The sequence below is a fragment of the Tauraco erythrolophus genome, chromosome 3, assembly GCF_009769465.1.
Source record: "Tauraco erythrolophus isolate bTauEry1 chromosome 3, bTauEry1.pri, whole genome shotgun sequence".
In the NCBI taxonomy this organism is placed as follows: domain Eukaryota; kingdom Metazoa; phylum Chordata; class Aves; order Musophagiformes; family Musophagidae; genus Tauraco; species Tauraco erythrolophus.
Window position 1 is genome coordinate 81,780,248 of NC_141467.1, and position 18,639 is coordinate 81,798,886.

Below are 18,639 nucleotides of genomic sequence, written 5' to 3' on the forward strand. Positions count from 1 at the left end.
AAAAGGAAAATATGCATCTCTGTACCTATAAATAGGAAATTTCTCCAGTGAGAAAAATGCGGCTATGGTATCCTAATATACCAGAGCCACTGCTACTGGAATACTGTGGAGTGCCAGTGCCCAAGGTTCAAAACCACCACAAATGAAGAGGAGCTATAAAGAAGAAACCTGAAAGCATTTAGGTCAAGAGAACACAGATCTCAAACAAGTGACCTCAGAGAACTGTCTTATGTCTAGAGCCACTGTCTTATGTCTAGACCTAGAGAACTGTCTTACCCCATAATAGAGGGGTGCTTTGCAATCTGGAAAAATAAAGTACAGAAGCCAGATCCATTTGCTGTCAGCTGATGACACACGCAGTCAGACTAGAAATAAAGCACACACTTCTAACAGCAAGGGAGCGCATAGGAATGAGGTATTCTTCACTGGTTTTATATCAAGAGTTTTTGTATCCCTGAAACAATTTCCTGAGCTCAAACTCAGAAAGCCCCATGTCCCTTGCTATGCATGAGAAGTCAGTTACTTGTTTCAAGAAGATGGAGACTAGTTGGAGAACTCCCCTGGGGATGCATCTGGATGAGGTGGCAGAAATTCATCGCTGCAGCTGCTCTTCCTATTGACTGTCCTGTATCAGAGGACAGCAATGGTCCTTCTGGCATTTTTATTAATTAAGGAAAGGTACTTCCCCTGAGACTTGTAGTGGAGGAAAGTGCTGTAATTGTACATATTGCATGCAACATTAAATTTTAATTTCTTGTATCCACCTTTGCTAGCCTGGTAGAAGACATGGGGGACTCCCTGGGAACCCTTAGGTTTCAAGTATTCTTGGTATCTTTCTGTAGAGTCTTCATGGTGCCTGTCTACAGGAGCACCTCTTGAGTCCTGTGATGTCAGCAAAAGCAGGGTTGCAGGGCTGACATTTATGTTGTGTGCTCCATTACCCCTCTTTGGGTAGCCTGGAGAACACACTAGGATGTATGACTCCCTCTTTGGATAACCTGGAGAACATGCTAGGATGTATGACTCCAACTAACTAACTCAGCTCAGACTGGTAACTTTTTTGGGTCAGAAAGACCACATTTTCCAGTAAATTTGGTTTATGAGTGATTTCAAGGTAAGATCAAATGCAAACAAAAAGTGTTTTCTTCCACATTTAAAAATTCAGTACACGTTGTCAAAGGTTTGTAGAATAATGTAGGGACAAAAGGTCTTGAGGAAAACCAAACCAAAACAATATTTCTTCTTCAAACATGCTTCACAGAGATTTTCCTGACACTCATTATTTCTCCTAGCTGCATTGCCTACACACCTCTTTGCATGTATTAAAGAACAAGAGAACCTCTTCTCAAGGCATTAGCCAATGCCCTGTCTGAAGTCTTTCTGAGGATTCACACAGATTTAATCTTTGTCCCCAAACTAATTTCCCTCTTATCCAAGAGACAGGCCTAGTCATTCTTCTTAATTAAAACATGCATTACTTTGATTCTGTGGCAATACAAAAGCCCCTCTCTCTTACATCAAGGATCATGTCCTGTGCTTACCTGAGTGCTTTACTACTTTCCTCAAACAGCAAGGAGCATACACTTCCTCAAAAATGCCTTTGCTGCACATATTTTGGTATGAAACATTTCACATGTGATAAAAACGTATGTGAAACATGGAACAAACATGGGATGCAAGAATGGGATAAAGGCATGTAGCTCATTACTGAGTCTTGACAAAGAGCAGGCAGGTCACTATATAGCCAGTTTACTACCCAGGACTCAGCAGCGCTGGGGGGTGAAGGTGAGTGCAAAGGCTCACACGCTGCAGTAAGCACTTCTGGGTGTGGGCTGCTAATGCTGAAGCTCCCATAGGGAAAGGACGTGGTGAGCTTTACCTGCATCTGCCAGATCCTCACTGCTGCTCCTGCAGCTTTCACAGCCTGGGTACAGGCCACCTCATCCACTGTAGCAGCCCAGGGTCAGAGACACAAAGGTCACTTTACCCTTCTGCCATTCAAAGGAAGCCATACCTCGCAGTACCCTACCTACTTGCCACCTCATTACATAGCAATCATGAGGGGAAGAAGAAAAGCATGATCTAAACTTTCAAGCTACTTCCAAGAAGTTTGAGTCCTACAAGAACACCATGCAACATATTAGTAGGCAGATTACATTGAGAATCTACAAGAAAGGATGTCTTTGGAAAAAAAAACACCTCAGTCCCATCTAGAATGGTCCATTAATACTTAAATCACTTTAATACTTAAACCAGTAGTTTCCATAGTCATCTTAAAAACTGCTTTAATTTATCTTATTTGATTTGACAGGCACAGCTTTATTTCATGGTCTCGGGGACAAAACCCCTACTTTCTTATCTCCAACTTTTGATTACTGTTCTTTACTCACATGACACAGTAAACTAAAAATGAGAATTATCTTAAACGGTTGAGTTTGGGGATTTTTCCCTCCCCCTACTTTCTCACATGCTTTTACCCCAGAAAGCAGAACTGTCCATGCCAGAAACTGCACATATTGTTCAGTGTTACAAATATTTGTCTTTGTCCTCTTATCAGCAAAGTATTGTTGAGACCAAAGAAATTTACTTACATAAAAACAAAAGAAGGAAACTGCAGTCTAAGGCAGGAGAAGACAGTGTTAAGTGAAGAAACACAAATACAGACATGCCCCTAAAACAACACAAGAGAATGCAGCATAAGTTTAGTACAAATACAAAGGGAAGAGCGTTTATCACTGTTAGTGATAATCCATTTAGTAAGTGCACATGGCAATCCCAACCACTTCCAAAATGGACAGAAAAACACTTTGAAGGAAATTTGCAGCAGCGAGTCAGAAAAATTCAGATCTTCTCCCAGGCTGCTATTTAAGTTTCAGAAAAAGCATTAGAGTCATTGTCTCATCTATTCAAAACAGTCACCCACAAAAAAACCCACTTTATTTTGGCAACAGGATGTGTTCAGTAGTACTTTTCATGTTTCCTACACTTTTGCTCCTGAAATCCAGGGAACATGCAATATAACTAGAATTGGACACTTTCTTGAATCCCTTAATACTGCTTATTTGACTCTGCCCTTAACACTGTCACTATTACCTGGGGTAAAATCTCCTGAAACATCTAGAACTGCTGCCTACTCCCCACTCGTCTGCCCCAGTAGCTTGAAGCACAGCTCAGTGATTAATACAAGAACACAGAATAATACAGAGCTGGTAAGGATGCACGGTCACACACACAGTCAGGAGACTGAACTGCATCTTAACATCAAAACAAATATAAACCAAATATCCTTGAATTAAAATTCTTCAGAACTTTCTATGCCAGAAACCTTCATCCCCGGCCAGCACACAATAAAAGTCTGAAAGTATGGAAACTTCCCACATTAAATTCAGATTTCTGGTCAGCTGCACCTTTGAAATAGACCTTCACGTGGTTTGACATGAAAGAAATAACATTTTTACAGCAGTGCCGAAATCGTAGCTACTCAGCTTGAATTCTGTTTGTGTATATACACATCCAAACACATTTGTGAGTTACTACGAGTGAGCCCAGAGGAGTGTTACAAACATGAGTTCCTCCATTGCATGCACAAATGGTAAATGCGTTGTGAGTGCAGAGAAGCAGAGGCTGAATGGTCAGAGATAGGGGCTCTGTCCAAGAAAATGCAGCCCATCATCAGACCAGCTTCAATTCCTGAGAACACCTGCGGACTTCTGAGTTACATTTTACCCACACTCTCAATAGCACACACTCCACAGCTCTCTTACGGTATTCAATCCCTGGCCTTGTGCTTGCTCCTCGGAAAACCACCTTATATCAGTCCTTTGACAAAGGACCACATAAGAACACTGCTTTTTGCCTGTTATCAAGCACTGGTTGGCTCTATTTGCTCAAGTACTCAAACTTTTCATCTGTCCTTTCACCAACATCTAAATCTTTTTGCTCATGCTAAAGGCTCCTGTTTACCAGCAACACAGACTGGAAAAGGTCAGCCTCCTAGATCACCAACTCCAAACCTCTGCTGCTGCAAGGAAATAGGTCTCAATTTTATTCATAAATGCGTAATAGCTAGCTGTCCTCACAGCTGCATCCTGAATACACCACATACTCCATGAGTGCCCAACACAGAGACAGACCGTTACCTCAGATTACATTCAAGGACATAGATGAGCTGCACTAAAGTGAGACTGAGAGGGATGTATGTACCTGCTCATATTATCTTTCTCCTGATGAAAATGAGAAGACAACACAACCACAAGGGTCTCATCTTGTTAATGACTTCTTGCAAGAACTGTGCCATTTGTCTTTAGGTGCTGGCAGTAGTGGGGCATGTATTGAAGCTGTCTCTTCAGCTTGGTCACTGGCCAAGTTTGCAGAGTTTGGAAGAGTGGAGGGGCAGGGAGGTTATAGGTTAGGTTGTTCACTCTGCTACATGATAGAGTTGGTAAATATTTCAGCAATGCTCATTTTGAGCAAAGCATCTATTGTGCCAAGCTGCTTCCCCATGTGTCAGGAGCCCTGCTGTCCCCTGACAACCTCTCCCACAAGATTAGGTTGCTGGGGAAACAACCAGAGCATGCCTGCTGTAAGGAGCAAACCGAAACCTATGCAACAGGTAAAGGTGGTACTGGGCAAAAACAAAGGCCTGGAAAGCAGGGTTAACCTGCATGGGCTTGTCCCCACTGGAAAAGTTTGCCCTGTTAGATATGATCAAGGGCATATAGCTGCTTGGTGTGATGCTGAGTGCAGATACAGATGAGTCATGTTCAGCACTGTCAGGCAGCTGCAGTAAAGCCACAGTCCTTGCACAGCACTCCCACTCCAGGGAGCACTGGTCTTGGAATACCCTTCATAACTCCATTCAGAAGCAAAACACAGGATAAGGACCGAAAAGGTCTTAAATCCAGTTTGATTCTTCCTTTACATCTTCTGTTTTAGTCAGTGGCATATATGAATATCTTCAGTTAAAAGCTTAAATACTGCTGTTTTTAAAACAAGCCAAGAAAATGAAGCAAGCACTAGCAGACTACGTGAGAAGACAGCTCTAGCTCTCTCATAATAATGGATAGAAGTGAAGGTGAAAAAAGTCAGCAGTAGAATTTTTAGGAAAAAACCACTAGCCTAGCAATGTCATTCACCTCTGGTTTCATATCTTCTCATTCTATTAAAACTGAAGGTTTCTATTAGAAAAGCTGCACGTTTTACCTGCAGACAGATCTGTGCTCAATAAACAGCTGTGGTGGCAAAAAACATGGCTGTTTCCCATTCATCGCCACCTGTGGTGCAGTCTCTCTGCCACTTCTCCCACATTAGCTGGCAGGTTGCTTGTACAGGTGTGCACTAACTTTTTTCAGGTAGCCAAGACTGACTAGTCAAAACCAGTCTGCCATTGACAGAAAAGGAACATGCTATTTCATCATTTTAATAACAGTTTATTCTTGAATCTTTCATTAATCATCCCTCTTGCAATGTAACAAACAAGAGCAAGTTTGGGGTAATGTTTCGTTTTAACACTAAGCTGCAGTAAGGCTGACACCCTAACTATGTTTTCACTCCTAAGCAACGTGTAGGATGCTAAGTGCTGCCTACACATCTTCCAACAACAGAGAAGGAAAGAACAGCACAGAGGTGCTTTAAAGAGGAACGTCACTCCATGTCTTTCAATGCTGAAGTCTGCTCGCTCTGCCATAAAACATCTCACAAGTCACAGTATACTAATAAATACTGGAACACACACAACAAAGCCAGTTTGTTGACTGAGATTCTTTAATAGCCAAAATGAATACTTACTGAGCTGCCAGTTACATCAGTTGAAGGCACTGCGCATAGCTAATGACAGCGGATGCACTCCTGTCTTTCACAGAGATACCTGATCTCTCTTAGGAGTTTGTGCTTTATCATAATGAAAGAACACAAAGCACTACTGCTATTTGTATCATGAAGTAGTAGTTTATGTAAGCATAACCATTATAAGTTTAAAATTATAAACAAAAAAAGCTAGAGAACTACTGTCTTTGCCAAGCAGGAAACCTAAACACTGTGTATGAAAATCCATTGTATTGTGGAACAGAAATTTGGGTTAATTTTTATGTCTTGAGAAGGTACTAACCTTGCACTAACATTTAAGGTATAATTCAGTGCCTACATGGAACTCTACAAAATAGTTAACTGACTGCTCCTGACAGCACAGTCATCACATGCCTTAATAAGCACACACACATATCTATCTAGTATTATGCATGTACTTATCAAGTCACTCCTCTTCACCAAGAGGGCTTGCAGTAAAGAAAAACCTAAATAATACATCACCTTTGATGGTATGTTAAAAGAAACCCACAATACTGGTATGCCAAAAGACATCCTTAAACACTGCAAACATGCATTTTGAAGAGTTACTTCCTGACAGAACTTTTGTCAGAAAGTCAGTTGGCAGTGTTTGAGGGCAACTTGCAGGCATTGCTGATGGATTTAGCTTTCTTTAGCAGACCTGTTATGAGTTTAATTAAGACTCAGCAATATTTGCTGGGAGTTATCTTTAGGGCTATAACGGGCATTGGATCAGAACTAAAGAGACTGCTTCTCACAAAAGAAATCCCTAATCAGAAAAGGGCTTTTCATTCACTGTCTTGAGCACCTCAGTAGGTCTGAATTAACTTAAGAGACTGTAAATAAACTGTATCCTTTTATTTATGAAGTATGTAAGAAAAACATTCCTAGAATTTGTTAGTACTTCACATTAGTTTCTACAGCCTTTCTGAACTCCCCTCACATACCTTAATTACACATAGCAAGTGAAGAGCTCTCAAGTCACAAAACTCTTACTTGGTTTCATAGATTTCATAGATTTTCATAGATTTCTAGGTTGGAAAAGACCTTAGAGATCATCGAGTCCAACCATCCCTAATCCCCATTAAACCATATCCTCAAGTAGCTCATCCACCCTATTCTTAAACACATCCAGGGATCGGGACTCAACCACCTCCCTGGGCAGCCTATTCCAGTGGCTGACAACCCTTTCAGAGAAGAAATACTTCCTAACATCCAACCTGAATCTCCCCTGACTAAGCTTATGCCCGTTTCCCCTTGTTCTATCACCCATCACTAATGTAAAGAGCCCCTCCCCCACCTCCCCACCATCTTTTCTCAAGTATTTATAGGCCGTAATCAGGTCTCCCCTCAGCCTCCTCTTCTCCAGGCTAAACAGCCCCAACGCCCTCAGCCGCTCCTCATAAGTTTTATTTTCCAGCCCCTTGACCAGTTTAGTCGCCCTTCTTTGGACTCGCTCCAGGAGCTCAATATCTCTCTTAAAACAAGGGGCCCAAAACTGGACACAATATTCCAGGTGCGGCCTCACCAGTGCCGAGTACAGGGGCAGGATCACTTCCCTGCTCCTGCTGGTCACACTATTCTTGATACACGCCAGTATCCCATTGGCCTTTTTGGCCACCTGGGCACACTGCCGGCTCATATCAAGCCAGTAGTCAACCAAGACCCCCAGGTCCTTCTCCGCCAGGCACCTCTCCAGCCACTCTTCCCCGAGCCTATAGCGATGCTTGGGGTTTTTATACCCCAAGTGAAGGACTCTGCACTTGGCCTTATTAAAGCTCATGCCATTGGCCTCAGCCCAACGATCCAGTCTGTTCAAATCCCTCTGAAGGGTCTCCCTACCCTCGAGCAGATCAACACAGCCTCCCAGCTTGGTGTCGTCCGCAAATTTACTGAGGGTACAGTCCTTCAAAGCTTCCCATCTCTCTGCAAGCAAGGTTACAACAGCACCAAGAACATGTCAAGCACTTCCCAGAAAATTAAAGTAGCATTCTCTCTCCAAAAATTCTGGTCAAGTCTTACTGTACCCACCTGCTCCAACGCACTACTATCCTCGTAAGAGCCACAGCAGCTGGAGACGAGGTAAGAGAAAGAAAGGGATATATAGCACCGTGCAGAAGTCAGATACAAGCAAGAACTACCCAGGCTCCAAGCAAACAGAAAGTCCAGGAGCTACACTAGGCCAGGACTAAGCAGAAGACAAATATCCTATTTCTTAGGAGGGCTCATTACTTTCAGCTCCACATTATGCTAACTGAACTCATCAGCTGTCTGGCTGAAGTCAGTCTGCATCCAGGTAGCACAGGCAGAGCTTCCAACCATTTGCAGAACAGGGTAAACACACTTAAGAGTTCTTCAGCAGCCATGACTGTCTTCTGATTTTACATTTATGACAGAGTTAGCATTATAGCAGATGCATATATGCTCATAAAAATTGATGATTATTCTATCTTCTCCCCTCCTACTCTCTGCCTCCAGCTGCCCATCTCTGCCAAAGAAAGATTATACATGTCACAGACCCCATTAAAACAGATTTCAAAACTCATCTAGGTTGTGACAACCCAAATACATGGCAGATTCTGCCCATCACTACAGTTGCAAGATAAAAGAACATGACATTTTCACAGCAGTCATCAATACGCTTATCAGTCCAAAGCACTGACACTACCAAAAAGCATTTACAGTTGCAAAATCCAAGAATGTGTGTAATCCTTCTATTGAGCTCCCAACAAAGACTCTTCTGGGAACTGTTTAGAGGCAAAAGATTCATCAGATATGCCACAGGATATAAAAACAAAGCAAATAGTTCTTACCATGTGAGAAACAAGTTCGTACGCAAACAAAACAATAGCCATACTACTATTATTGCCATCCAGACTTCACAGAGAGCACTCTGATCAGAGCTCACTGCTTTACAAGACAGACCAATATGCTAAGAACAGAAGGAAAGGAAGATAGCAAAGGAAGCGTTGAACTCAGGAGGTAGGATAATATTTCAACTATTTGGCTGAACAATTCAAAACTTACCTGCTGTAGCTTTCGGAAAAAGCCTATGAAGACATCACTATTGGTAATATTTGAATCCAAAGTAACTGAAAAACAAGAGGAAAAGGGGCAGGAAGGAAACCAAACTTAACCGAAAGATGAAAAACCTGGTGGGTGTCTAAAACCAAGATGTATACAACACGGCTGTTGGTTAAACAGTCAGTGCAACTTTACTCACCTTCAGTTTCTGCACAGCTGCCTTTATTAGCCTGTTGTTAAATCATGAACAGTGCAAGATACTTGTAACCTTGCTGTTCTCCCAAAGCAAGACTACAGTAAGGTTTTTAGCCACGTAACTGCATGGTCACTAATGGCCAGTAACTCTAAAATGAACTGTTGAATACTCAGATAAAAAAGATAAGATAATCACTAAGATTTTAAAGACTAATCTTGAGTTTCCATTTTGTAAGTCTTAGCACAAACTATCTGAGGCCAGAGGCTACAAAACCTCTAAACTCATCCTCTCATACACTGTTCTTTTTGGGTAGTTGAAACGGTTTTGGTTGTTTTGTTTTAATTTCTTAGCTTAGCTGAAACTCATGAGACTTATTCTAGGGATCCTGCAGGCCTGGTTTGTAACACGACACATTGTGCCTGAGATTTAATTTTTCTGCAGACTCTTATCTTGTTATAATTCTCACAAGTCTGCCTGGAAACCCTTGAAAGGAAGAGGTATCTGCAGAGCCCAGTTCCATATTACAGTTCTACAGCCCAAATGCCTGTCTTTTCTACCTCCCTCTTTTACCTGCCAGCCATGAGTTCTCACACCCAGCCCCGTGTCAGCTCTGGCAGTTGGGAAGCAGCAGGGATAGGCAGCTCAGCTCACTGATCCAGAAGAGCAGAGAATGGCCAGACTACAGGCTGCCACCAAAAGGACAAGTTGGGTTAAGTTTAATGTGAAACTTCACCCTTACATTTTGGAAAAAACATGGAAAGGCAGCCACTTCAGAAACAAGAGGAGAAACATGATATGCTGCTGTTCTAGAGCCAGTGAATTGACAGAGAGGACAGGGCTGCAATGCTTAGCCCCAGCCTTTTAGCTACACCTTTACACTATAGAAGGTAAAGCACCCTGCAGCCACAATTGTAGACAAATCCTCAGAGGTTTAAGCCCTGCGTATGAAAGCCGATCAGGTTACAGAATCACAGAACGTTAGGGATTGGAAGGGACCTCAAAGGATCATCTAGTCCAATCCCCCTGCCAGAGCAGGACCACCTAGATCAGATCACAGGTTGTTATAGCCAAGCTTACCATTCTGAAGGTACTGCTCCAGCTGAGACCGTCTCTCATCTGCCATCGACTTGGTCATTGCCAGGTAAAACTTTGGAGGGAAAGTAGGCACAGCACACCCAAAAAACTGCCTCAGCTGCAAAACAGCCAAAGGAAAGCTCCACATCAGTGAAGGAGTATTCATAGAGTATTCAAGGAGCTATCAATGCTCTCTTGTTTTGACAGCAAGACATGATGACCTGCAAAGGGCACAGGGATACCCACCCAGCACCTCCCCTCTATGGCTCTCAGGGCCCACAGCAAGGGCAGAGCCTGTACTTGGGCAGCCACCAGAAGACAGCCCAAGCAAGCAGCCTCTTTGGATGAGTTTCTCATTTTCACCGTTTTACCGCTGCTGAGCTCCTGCTCAGAGTCAGAAAAGTCGCACTGTAGTAACCTTATCAGCTAGGTCTTATACACCTCGGACAAACAAGATATGGTTACAGATGTCTTCTCTTCCCAATACATCCATACAGGATTTATATGATCTATACCTACAGAACTACTTTTTAAGAGTTGGTGACTTCTGCCCTTGACTTGTGCCACCTCAGAGGCTTTTATTATTTTGTCCATGATGAAAGGTAGTATCTTTTATCAGATCATCTAATGTCATCAAAGAGGAAAAAAAAAAAACAGCAACAAGATAATCTTTCAGGAACAGAAACTATCTGAAAGTTTGATTCTTCCTCCAGCTATATCAGCTGGCTAATAAGAGCATAATGTCTCTGTACAAATCCTACCTCGTTTATAAACAGACCTGAAAGGATTAGAGAACCACGATTAAGTTATCTTACAATAACATAAGATAGTTCCAGTACAGGTTTGGGCAGCAGTTGGTCACTTGGAAGTGTAAAAATTCTCTGCTATAGGCAAGTTACCTCAAGAGACAGAAGAACTATGTTTACCTTCCCAATACATACACTACTAAACACAGCAAAATACAGCTAGCTTGCATTCCTTTGCCTAAATGAAAACAATATGGCATCTGATCAGTAAAATGAGACTCCTATAGTATGCTGAGACATTAAAACTAATTAAGTTTTCAGCACCAGTGTTTAACTCGGCAATTAGTGTCACTAAATCCTGTGAAAGATGACATTTTCCCTCTGGCCCAGCTGCCCAAATCTTTCACATGACTCCAACAGCTGAAGCTTGGAAAAAAAAAGTTTATTACAGCAAGAATTAGCAATACCTGTTCCTACTTGTTGGCTAAAAGCAGGAGTGAGGCATATTCTCACAGCTCCACTTTCCCTACATTGGCAACACACTGCTATTTTGGAGTTCTTGATTATACATATGTGTGAATTGCTCCAAGATACACAGCATAAAAGAGTCAGATAACACTACAAGCTTTGGTTTTATGTAAAGCTAACAGTAATAGCTAGTATAGAGTGCTTTTTATCTTCAAAGTTCTTCACATATGTGATCTTCCCCCAGGGACTGGAAAATATTATCTCTGCTCTATAGGCAGGCAAACTCAGGAGATACAGTGAAAAAATCTGCTATAAGTCAGAAAGCCAGAGCCATATTGGCAACAAGGAGGTCCTCTCTCCTCCCTCTGCGTTCAGCCCATGCCTCACCTACACAAAGCTGCGCCGTCAGTTATCGTCGGTTTGCACAAGTGGAGACTCTGGCCTACTTAAAAGAAAATACTTAAAAGAAAAGTAATTAATTCACTTCAGGGTCAGCTGCTTGGAAAGTTTCTTGAAATGCAATTGTCTGTCCTCAGGATTTGGGTGGCAAAGAAGAGAAACTTCTCCCAACCGATTAGACTTTTTCACATCTCAAAGAATTAAAGAAAAATGCCCATAAACTTTAAATGTATATTTGTGTACAGTGTTGAAAATCCACCAGAATATTGGCCACCAGCATGAAATTTCATTCTAGCAAAACAAAACTAGCCAATATTTGTGTTCACAAACCCAACAGCCTAGGCTACATCTTAAATGCATGTCAACAACATCACTGTACCTGGTGGTGCCAGCTGCCAACTGCCTCCTGCCCTGCCAGGCCAACACCACCAGAAGAGGAAGATCCTCTACCCAAAATCTGCTTCTGATTTTTTTTTTTTTTTTCTCCAAGGCTCTAGGCTTGTTTCTGCAACCTAAAGCCACTTCACAGAAGACACGTATCTCAGCCCCAAGCCAGGGTGTCCTGTGCACTGCTGTTTGCTCCTGACTGGATCTACTTGACCAGACAGGTACTTCCAAGCAACCCATCCTGCTCCACAAGCTGTCCAAGTGGAGGACTCCCATCTTTTGGCCTCTCTGCGTGCCTGACCAAGCAGCTTTTTTGCAGACGCTATGTGCAGCTCCTGTCAACAACACACAGCAGTGGCTGGGGCCTGCCTGCCTCCCATCCCAGAGGCAGCTTCAAGAGCAAGTGGCCGGAAAGCCCACAGGAGACTGCATCACAAAACCAAGCTTAAATCTTACTGTGCTGGAAGCCCGGACATGATGTTCCAACTGGTGGAAGAAGTACTTATTCTTCTTCTAAGATTTCCACCTAAAAGAGCTAGAGGCCTAGAGAGAGAAGCTTCCCCAAATATGACAGTTTTAAGCTCTAAGAGCTAACCTTTCCGAAAAGGGGAGTAAAGACACATGCCATAGTTGGTGCTGTTTCTTTTTCATCTTTCTGCAATAAATATTCCCCATCTCAGCAGGAGACATCATCAGTTTTGAAGTGTAGTCAACCAGAATTAATCTTCTCCTACTTAGTCTAATCCCATAGGTTTGCTTTTTGGTGTCAGGTCCTGCCTATGCTGTCTAGACAAACTATTTCACCCAGGGCCATGCTCCATCATAGGTGTACAGCTGCTGAAGTCAGACAGAGCACCAGAAACAAAACTGCTAACCTGAAAAAACAGAGCAGCATTATAACTATAAAGCTATTATGTATGGGTTATATACAGATGAACAGGCCTCTGGGCATTTCCTTCTCAGTTATCTGATTAAATATTAAAAAAAAGGAGGAGACACCATTCTAAGATTAAAAATGCTTCAATATGTTTCATGTGAAAATTAGAATATATGTATGCAGAAACTGTCCAAGCAATCAAAGGTATGAGACTAGTCTGGTACATGACTGTCGTTTTCCTGGACTGGTGCAAGGCGTTTGACACTGTCCCACATGACATCCTTGTCTCTAAAATGGAGAGACACGGATTTCACAGATGGACCACTCAGTGGATAAAGAACTGGCTAGATGGTCGCACTCAAAAGAGTTGTGGTCAATGGTGCGATGTCTACATGGAGACTAGTGTCAAGCGGTGTCCCTCAGGGGTCTGTTCTGGGCCCAGTGCTGTTCAACATCTTTGTCAGTGACATGGATGACGGCATTGAGTGCACCCTCAGTAAGTTTGCCAATGACACCAAGTTGTGTGGTGCCGTGGATTCACTTGAGGGAAGAGATGCCATCCAGAGGGACCTTGATAGGCTTGAGAAATGGGCCAGTGCTAACCGCATGAGCTTCAACAAGTCAAAATGCAAGGTCCTTCATCTGAGTCAGGCCAATCCTAGGCACAAATACAAACTGGGCACAGAGTGGGTTGAGAGTAGCCCTGAAGAAAAGGATTTGGGGGTGTTTATAGATGAGAAGCTCAACATGAGCCGGCAGTGCGCTCATGCAGCCCAGAAGACCAACCGCATCCTGGGATGTATCAAGAGAAGCGTGGTCAGCAGGTCGAGAGAGGTGATTCTCCCCCTCTACTCTGCTTTTGTGAGACCCCACTTCGAATACTGCATCCAGTTCTGGTGTCCCCACCATAAGAGAGACATAGATTTGTTGAAGCGTGTTCAGAGGAGGGCCACAAAGATGATCCAGGGGCTGGAGCACCTCTGCTACGAGGACAGGTTGCGGGAGCTGGGATTGTTCAGCCTTGAAAAGAGAAGACTTCGGGGGGACCTAATAGCTGCCTTCCAATACCTGAAGGGAACTTACAGGAAGGCTGAGACACTTACAAGAGTGTCCACTGATAGGACAAGGGGAAATGGATTTAAGTTGAAGGAGAACAGATTTAGATTAGATCTTAGGAAGAAATTCTTCAGTACGAGGGTGGTAAGACTTTGGAATAAAGTCCTTGTAGTCCTTTCAGTCCTACAAGAGACCATAGGTTCATTATTATGATATTTATTTAGAGAGGGATGTGCTAAACATCCGCCAAACTGAAAAGCCAAATGCAAACACCACAGCATCAAAAGTGGAAAACAAGGCAAGCCTGTGTCTTCAGCAACTGTTCAATTTCGAGGAAATACAATAACATTTTTAGTGCACAAACCACTGTCCAGCTAATCTCTAGCCCCACGCTAGAAGTTTCTGTCACTTGTATATTCTTGCAAGAGAATCTTACCTCTCCATAAGCAGAATAAAGACCCACAGTTCTCTTAGGGGTGCTCTGGTCAGTGTGCAGTCGCCACAGAACTAAAGCTAGAGGAGAACATGACCACAGTACAGAGCACTGCCTAGCTGTCCTTGTATAAATCTAGGGCCAAAGCTCAGATCCTTAAAATGCACATCCACCTACCATCAACACTCCTGCTGAAGCTGTTCAGTCATTTGCCAAGAATGGCTACACAAGTCTTAGTTCAGCAAATGCAAACAATAAGGAACACTGTCCAATGTGTACAGTGCTCATCCTGAGCAAAGGGACACTGGTTCTCCAGCTGTCTTTCTTACTGCTAAGACTTAATACCTAAATACTCAAGACAGAGGAGGGAAAGAAAACTGGATTTCCCACAACTGAATGCTCTAGCTCCTAAAAGAAGGGGCAAAAGCAGAGAAGGCAGAGCCACCTCTGGACCCTCTTACAGCTTGACAAAGCTCCATCTCCTGGAGGAATGTCAAGGGAGTAAATCCTCACATCAAGACAGGCACCTTCTGGCAATCTACAGCCAAGTGTCCATCTTTGCAAGAGGAGAAGGACTAAAGCTGCACTGCTGTCCTCAGCACTTCTGCTAGCCCTGCCTAAACAACTCCTAAGCAAGAACTCTTTTAGGATATCACTCTTAGTTGTTCACACCTCCCTCTATACCATTTGCTCTAGGTACTCAGCTTAAGGCTGTGAATCCCATTTGGAAGTAAGGTACCTAGAGGTAAGGAAATGTTGCTTAGAGTCAGTATACCTGCACCTTCCCATTCAACAGTGTATCCCAAACCTCATATGCTCTGTTACGCTACAATGCCTACTACCAACTTCTGAACAGTTGCTCCCTTCAGACAGTCCTTTTCTAGAGAGCAACTGCTCTGGGAGACAGCAAGGAACAGAGTTTGGGATTGTGGAGGTGGAATAGCAGTGCTTTAGAAATTGTCACCTCAAAAGAGGTCAGAGGAACAACTAGTCCATAATCACATCCAACAGAGGCCAGAGAGGGATCCTGCAGAGTGGTGTTCAAGAAATACCATCAAGTACAATCAGGCAGAAGTCTGTCCACGAGGGAAGCTTATTTCTAATTCACGTCCTGCATCCATCACAGAACTGTTGCATCTGTGAGGCTTTGTGGACACAACACATGATCTGGTCAGGAAGGTGAACTTACTGCATCCTGGAGTTTAAGACTCGTATGTGTATATTTTTCTACCTTAACAGAGTATTTCAAGCAAAATAAGCAGAACAGAATATAATAATTATAGACGAGCAACCTTGCGCAATTATAGGGAAGATAATTAACACACAGCGGCATAGTTGTAAGCTTCAAGATCAAGTATGGCAGCTACCAACAGCAGGAATGAAAGAATTAAAAATAAAAATCAGCTAACAAGTTGTAAAGCCCAGCAAGAGGCAAACCGTCAGTTACAGAGGATGCACAGAAGGGAAAGATTTTGATGAGAGCATTAACGAAGTTAAAACCTTTTGAGCAAGCGACAGTAAGCCTTAAAGAAAAAGCAAGCAAATACATAAGCTGGTTTATTTGTTCAGATATGTTACCCAAAATGCTCCATTAACCAAAGCAAAATGTTACATGTGAGACTTCCCACAGGGAAAACAATTGGAGAGCTGGGGCACAAGAGTACACCTCAGCAAACATTGCTTCCCATGGCAGTCCTGCTGCTGACTCAACTGCCTTTTAGCTGTGCTACTCCAACTACTTGTGCAGTCACACAGACCTGGGAGAGATGGACCAATCCCCACCAGAAAGAAGACAAATCTACCTAACCCACAACCACGAGAAGCATTCATCAAACAGAACCCTAAAATAGGGCTGTCGAGGTAAATTAAGGCTTCTTAGCAGAGATATCAGTGTACACTCAGATTCTCCCAGGAAAAGCTGGGAGATATTTTGCTTGGAGTCAAAGACTGGCAAAGGCCAGAGAGATGAGGCTAGCAAAGAGAAGGCTGGTGGCCACTCTGCTTCCACAGGAGAGCTCAGCATCACGTGCTCCCTTTTATCTTCCTAAGAAAACCAGAGGAAATATAGAGGGCAAAGGGACAGAGGCAACTCAGAAAAGAAAAAAAAAATAACACCAAACCCAGAAGCAGAGACAAGCAAGCAGATTCACCCTGAAATAATCCACTTCAGTTAGCGTGGGCCATGATTATTCCCTGATGCCCACTATTCCTTGGAATACTCCAGGCCTGTGTTCCAGCTGTTTTGTAATTGCCTAGTAATTGCCTGTGTGGAAAGGGTCACTCCTGAAGCACCATGCTTAGGCAATCCAGGCCAAAGGATCCAACACTTGGTTAACCCCTGGCTTGTCCAAAAAAAAAAAACAACCTGCAACTGGCTGTGCAATTTGCCTGGACTAATCTCACTTTCTAGAGTTGTTCATAGGATTAAAGGCCCCCAGCAAAGCAGCTGCACCTCTCTCCCAGAGGCCAAGGAAAAGAGGCACTTGGAACACACAGCTGCTGCTGCTTGGCCAATGTTTCCCATTAAGCCACTTTACCATACTCTTCTGCCACATCCCTTGGCTTTTTTTTTAGATTTGCCTCACAGTCACTGCTGGATTTTACCCTGCAAACGAGGGTGCTCCACAAGTAGTTGCTCTGCCCCTCTGACAGCACAGCATCGAGGCAGGGCGTGAAGGCAGGGCACAGACTGGGAGCAGGACCAGGCAGGGTGTGAAGGCAGGGCACAGACTGGGACCAGGAAAGGCACAGACTGGGACCGGGACCAGGAAAGGCACAGACTGGGACCGGGACCAGGAAAGGCACAGACTGGGACCGGGACCAGGAAAGGCACAGACTGGGACCGGGACCAGGAAGGCACAGACTGGGACCGGGACCAGGAAAGGCACAGACTGGGACCGGGACCAGGAAAGGCACAGACTGGGACCGGGACCAGGAAAGGCACAGACTGGGACCGGGACCAGGAAAGGCACAGACTGGGACCGGGACCAGGAAAGGCACAGACTGGGACCGGGACCAGGAAAGGCACAGACTGGGACCGGGACCAGGAAAGGCACAGACTGGGACCGGGACCAGGAAAGGCACAGACTGGGACCGGGCGCATCCTCCTTGGGGTGTCAGCGTGAAGGAAGGCTTTAACAACGCAGATAAGGGCAGGAACAACTCACTGTCCCCATCCCACACTGAGTCTGTGAGAGCGGGAGAGCCCGTCCTGCTCCGCGGCCCTTACAGGGGCCCGGTCCGGCTGCGGGGCCCGACCACCGCCCGCACCCCGGCAGGCTGCCTCCACCGAGGCTTTTCGGGGTGCCCCCCGCGCCGCCACCCCCCGGCCGACCCTCACCTGCGCGTCCCAGCGGCGGAGCTGGCTGTACCGCGCCTTGCCGAGCAGGAAGCCCTCCAGGCACACCGAATACAGCTGCAAGCACACCGCCGTCAGACCCGCGCCCGGCCCCGCCGACCCCCCGCACCGCCCGCTGCCCGCGCCCACCACGTAGCGCCTCCCGCGCCCGTCCCGCAGCTCCTCGGCCGCGGTGATGCTGAAGTGCTGCTTCATGGCGAGGCCGCGCCGTCCCCTCAGGGCGGCGGAGGGACTGAGGGAAGGGAAGGAGGCGCCGGGGGAAGGGAGCGGGACGCCAGGGGGCACTGCCGCAGCGCGGGCCGCTGGCACGAACAGGCGCTGAGGTGGCGCTTCGGCGGCCGCTTTTATTCGAAATCCCAGCGGAAAAGGGGCCTGTAGAGAGGGCGGCTCCGCCCCGGGGGGTCTCGTTAGGGCAGGGGGCAGCGTGGGGAGGGAAAATGAAGGTCAGTAAGCGCCGGGCGGTGCCCGCGGGGGAAGCGGCCTGGCGGAGAAGGGCAGCGGGGGCGACCCGGAGCGCTGAAGAGCCGGTGTGGAGCGGGGAAGGGGGCGGCCCAGGGACCCTGTTACAGCGGTCCGTGGGGTGCGAACAGCACGGGGAAGGGCACTACCTAGTGATGATAATTCACTGTTTTTCAAGGCACGAGAACTCGGCACCATCTGGTGAAAGGGGTGTGCAGCAGGTTTATAAGAAAACAAAGTCCTTTTTTCACACAGTGCCTCACTGGAGGTCGAATACAGTTAAAATGGCCGATTCATCTCTGGCTCGGGACTTTTGTTTATCACTAATTACCAGACAAT

The 18,639-nt window shown here is 45.0% G+C and overlaps 1 protein-coding gene across 1 annotated transcript in view; it reads right to left on the reverse strand.

Moving 5' to 3' along the window:
* SNX31 (sorting nexin 31) overlaps positions 1–18,036 on the reverse strand; it is a 33,565-nt gene extending 15,529 nt beyond the window's left edge. The window contains exons 1-4 of the mRNA XM_086609495.1: positions 17,971–18,036; positions 17,824–17,898; positions 10,121–10,235; positions 8,851–8,915 (exon numbers count right to left, since the gene is read on the reverse strand). Of these exons, the coding sequence (XP_086465621.1) occupies positions 8,851–8,915; positions 10,121–10,235; positions 17,824–17,898; positions 17,971–18,036 (321 nt within the window). The remainder of the gene's footprint in view (positions 1–8,850; positions 8,916–10,120; positions 10,236–17,823; positions 17,899–17,970) is intronic.
* Between the last annotated feature and the right edge of the window lie 603 nt (positions 18,037–18,639).